General features: G+C 40.3%; 2 protein-coding genes and 1 pseudogene across 2 annotated transcripts in view; 1 reads left to right on the forward strand and 2 right to left on the reverse strand.

The window, feature by feature from the left end:
• Positions 1–982, forward strand: part of LOC137971635 (uncharacterized) — a 1,992-nt gene extending 1,010 nt beyond the window's left edge. The window contains exon 2 of the mRNA XM_068818428.1: positions 21–982. Coding sequence (XP_068674529.1) covers positions 21–982 — 962 coding nt within the window. The remainder of the gene's footprint in view (positions 1–20) is intronic.
• On the reverse strand, positions 964–2,987 carry LOC137970835 (uncharacterized; annotated as a pseudogene).
• Positions 2,988–3,705: 718 nt separating this feature from the next.
• On the reverse strand, positions 3,706–4,503 carry LOC137971636 (uncharacterized). The gene has a single exon (XM_068818429.1). The coding sequence runs from the start codon at positions 4,501–4,503 to the stop codon at positions 3,706–3,708; it is 798 nt and encodes a 265-aa protein (XP_068674530.1).
• Positions 4,504–4,901: the final 398 nt, after the last annotated feature.

Raw genomic sequence — 4,901 nt, forward strand, 5'->3', positions numbered from 1 at the left:
GCCAGAAGACATGTCCTAAGAGAGTGATGGCGAAGAAGATGAAAATGGGGATGAGGATGGAGATGGGGAGGACTCTGTTCCTGAGAAAACTGACAAAAAGGCAAAGAAAGCAGGCAGAAAAGCAAAATGGTCTCAGTCCCTGTTAGATGATACTATAGATATCATAATAAGTAGTGATTATTTAAAGAAAAAACTTATATTCACCAATGTTAAAACTCAGAAAAATGGACAGATTTATGCCGAGGTACTTGCTGAACTTAAGAAGAGATGCAAGTCTAGGAATGAAAGTGTTTCCTTTACTGTACCCCAACTTAGATCAAAATTTAAAAAGCTTGTTGCAGAATGTAAGCGTGTAGCTTTGACCACCAAAACTTCCACTGGGGTGAAACGATTCCAAGATGACAAGGGTTACAGTAACTGGTTCAATCAGTTGTTTGAAGTTGTCAAAACACGTGACTCTTGCAGACCAGAACTGGCTCTAGAGTTATCAGCATCAAGAGAGGAGGTAACTCATTCAACAGAGGATGAGGGCAATAATGAAGCTTCTCAACACTGTGTTGGTAAGCAGTTTGTGCCTGTGAAATCAGCTCCAACCAAGAAACTGAAAAAAGAAGACCCATTGGTTGAAGCTATTCACTTAATGAGGAGTGCAATTCAAAATGACCCCACAAAACAGCTCATCCAATTCTTAAAATCAGATATTGAGAAATCAAGAGAGCATGAGGTCAAACTTTTCCAATTGCTTTTAACACATTCCAACCCTAACCCACAGACACAGTATGGATTTGCTAGTCATCATCAAGGGGGTTATGTTTCCCCAAGTGGCATTAACCAAGGTCTTTCTATGCCTGCCTCAAATTTTGCTCCTCAGTGTGATTACACCTTGTGGGAGGGAAACTACAGGTCATTTCAACCAATATCACTACCCCCCATGGCACCTTCTCCCTCTTTGTCCACAGTAACCCAAGAGGATCTCCCATAAGTTTGAGACAAGGGAATGCAAGCCCCTTTTATCATTCTATGTAATATCTCACTCAAGGTGATTGTAGTCTATAACATCAACTTAAGTAAGGCTAAAACTTAGAAACAAAGCTGAATTCTGATGGATCTGCATGGGAAATGTAATCAGGACTTTTAAGAGAAACTAAGAGGATTTCTGCAAGGAATGACAAAAATTATGTTGTACTGAATTCTGACTTCCAGCAGCGGAATTTCTATGCTCATAAAGGTTCTTTTGATTCAAACACTTAACCAAAACTTCAAAATGAACCATGTAAATGTTTATTATTGTTAAAATGAAAAGTGACCAAAGAAGTTGTGTAGTTGAAATTAGTATTACTAAGAAATAGATGGGCCTTGTAGTCCAAGGGCCAAGAAAGGAAACGTTATGTCAGTTTTTACAGCTTTACGTTTCCCTGCAGCTGGTAATCACTGCAAGTTTGGTAGTATTGTTGTGTTATAACCTTCAGTTGCATAATAAAATCATTTGACTAGGTCTGGTGATTTGTATTACATGTATGGTGATTATTTTTCTCAGATGCAATATCAGGAAAAAAAACTCGTATATTTTTTTATTCATAAAAGAGAGTCTCTTAAAGTAACAGGAACCACACAAAACTACAGAAATTTAAACTTCCTACCGAGGCTAGTGCCTAGGTTCACCTTTTTCTATTCATGGCCCTGATTACAAATTCTCTTTGCCCACTTTTAAAAGTGAGAAGGTAAAAATGAAGGTTGTGATACAGGAGGGGTTGTCAAGAACTATTTCTTACAACCAATTGTTTAGACAGCGAGGAGTGAAATTTGATTGCCACCCAGTTGTTCATCCATACCATTTCACATGATAACAAGTCTTCCCACCTATCAAACTTAATAGCTTACATATAATGAAACAAATTTTTTGACAATCCTTGTGCCTCATCTTACATCCTCTGTGATACCTACATGTCATAACTCAACACAATTCTTTCATGAAGTGTAATCACTGTTTCATCTACTTTGGTAGAAGTACTGTATGATAGATGAATAAACTTAAAACCCAGTTTAGGTCTGTTTACTTGATGATACCAGTTTCTTTCTCTAACCAAAATTTCTCAGCAAGAGCATCTCGAACAAGTAAACCTTGATAGCAGTTCCCTTACCTTCGCTCTACTGCGTCTCTGATTGGTGACCGGGTCAATTGTCAAGTCCAATTTTCTTGGCAATGTATCTCCAAGATCAATACAAATGTTGTGAAGTACCGAACATGCAAGGGCTGCTATTTTCAGTTCACTTGTGCTACTTTCACATTTCCTCAGCAGTATGCGCCATCTACCTTTGAGTTGCCCAAAGGCCCCTTCAGTGACCATCCTTGCCCGACTCAGTCTGTAATTAAAGTTGTACTGTTTTGGTGTTGGGACTGCATTTGTGTATGGCTTCATAAGCCAAGAAGATAAAGGAAAAGCAGAATCTCTAATTACAACTGGAGGTACTTGTACTCCATTGACATCCTTAATTAGCTGAGGAATAAAGGTGCCCTCTTTTATATCAGAGTACAGCTTTGTTGATGGAAATATTACAGCATCATGAGAATTGCCTGGAAAACCACAGGTTCCCCAAACAAATCTGTAGTTGGAGTCCACCATTGCCATTAACACTATTGAATAGAAGTTTTTGAAGTTGTGGTATTCCTTACAAGAAAAATTCCCAGGCGGGCATTTGATAGGTAAATGGCATCCATCAACTGCACCCAACAACAACAAAATTGCCACTGTTCCTCCATATCAACTATCTTCTCCTTAAATTGTTCCTCACTCTTTGGCAGTTGCTGGCCAACACATTCGTCCCACAAGTTGTCCACAATTGCTCGTGTGACTTCATTCACGATCGTACACACGGTTGACACCCCCAGTCCTGTCATTTCCGCTATCGTATAATAGTAATCTCCTCTTGATAAACGATACAGAGCAATGGCCAACCTGAATTCTGGGAATATCGGCTCTTCGGTCACAGTACCTATATCTAGAACATGTCTGATTCGTTGCAGTATAAACTGCAATGTTGCACGTGAGATCCTAAACGTTTTCTTGAATCGTTCATCGAAATACGTGCTCCAAACTAGTATAAACCATCCCATATTTCTTGGGAGCCTTCTACACGAACGATTGTAGACTGGTGTTGCACTTTTTCATGACACACTTAACAACAGACCGATAACACATATATTCATCATAAATTGCCTTCTTGTGATGACAGCATGTAACAAACTTCGTAGCATTTTTCTCCGTTTCCTCCCCTCCCGGATGGCACGAAAAATAAAGGCTCTTCTTCGCAAATCACAACCTTCTGGAACCTCCGCCATGTTTGTTTGGGTATTTAACCGCTGACTGACCGCTGGCTATTGTAGAGCTCGTAAATTAAGTACAATGAATTAAGTTCGACATCTGAATCAACCGTCGAACCTAATCATTTGGGTCGACCCCAACAGGTATTAAGTTCGGCTCATGAAAAGTTCGACGTTTGAACCGGGCCTAAGCTGCCCAAGACAATAATACAGACGATCTATCCAGGTAGCAAATATCTGAGATAGTTCCTGCTGTAAAATGTTAAACCTGTCGTCAAGGTCTTTCTCCAGCAAACCGAGACGCAGTCTTGTCAATGTAAGAAAAAGTTCATAGAGTTCACACAATTCCGTGGCCTTCCTCGCGAAACAATATAAGACGGATCTTAAGGAGCATTGGTATAGCCATTATAGTGGTTGAGTCTAAATCCTGGTTTTGGTTTAACAAAATTATACAAAGCAACAAAAGTTGCATAATCAGGAAGTCCCTTGTAAAATCTAATGTCAGAGTCACTTGCCATAAACCTTCGCACACCAAATTTTTCTACCTCTCGACGTTCTTCTAGATCCTTTATTCGTTTCCTTAGCTCATCTATCTCTATTTGACAATCACAGGCTTTTTCCTGGGATAATTCTTCGCTATGACTGTCGTTCTTAGCTACGTTTTCTTTTCTTGTATCCTCTGACTGCTGATCGCTTGCTTCACTCTCGACTTGTTCGCAACTTGAGCACACCACGTCTGCATTTTCCGTCTTGTTACTTGATGACACCGTAGCCTCTGTAGCTTCTTCATTCAGCAGGTAAGAGATATCTACTGGCGACACAATCTGACCAGTTCTTTTGTCCTTCCGAGAAAATACGGCCGGGATATTGTTCGTCCCGTATCTGCACCCTCCAGGGAAATGTGCACTGCAGACACCATGGTTTGACTGCCATTTGTAATCCATTGTTCTCGCTTTTAGTGCAGCGACCCATTTCTGCTTAAGTTTTGGGTCTGTTGGAAAGCTGAAAAATGTAAGATTCTTGTGTACCCAAATTAAAAGAGGACAGCGAAAAACAGGGCACCTAAACGGCATGTCAGAAACGTAATCGAGATGTGTGTCTGGGTGAAACTTGAGCTGCGCGATGTCCGGTTTGTTTACACAATTATGTCGACCTTCCCAGAAGGCTACGCGTGGCACCATCCTTTTTAGTATCGAGGATTGTTAAGTATCCGCATGCTTATCAATCTCATTTTGAAAGAATTTCGGAGTTCTGTCTTTGTGGTGAAGGTGTTTTTATTGAAGGCCAGCCTCTCTGGTATAGATGGTCAGCCTCTCTGGTATAGATGGTCCTTAGGAAAGGCAAGCAAACAATAGCCCACCTCCTCACCACTTTTGTTCTCACACACTTTCAGCCAGAAGAACAGCATTTCAGGAAATGCTGGAAGGAGGGTTTGACAAAGGAAATTGAAATCCATTACTTAGGTTCGTGATTAAGATGGTGATCTCCTGTCTGTTAGCATATGAGGTTTCTGGAAATTGATGATGATAGTGATGAAGAAGTTAGTACAGAGGAAGACATGATCCGTGATAACAACTGT

The sequence above is a fragment of the Montipora foliosa genome, chromosome 9, assembly GCF_036669935.1.
Source record: "Montipora foliosa isolate CH-2021 chromosome 9, ASM3666993v2, whole genome shotgun sequence".
In the NCBI taxonomy this organism is placed as follows: domain Eukaryota; kingdom Metazoa; phylum Cnidaria; class Anthozoa; order Scleractinia; family Acroporidae; genus Montipora; species Montipora foliosa.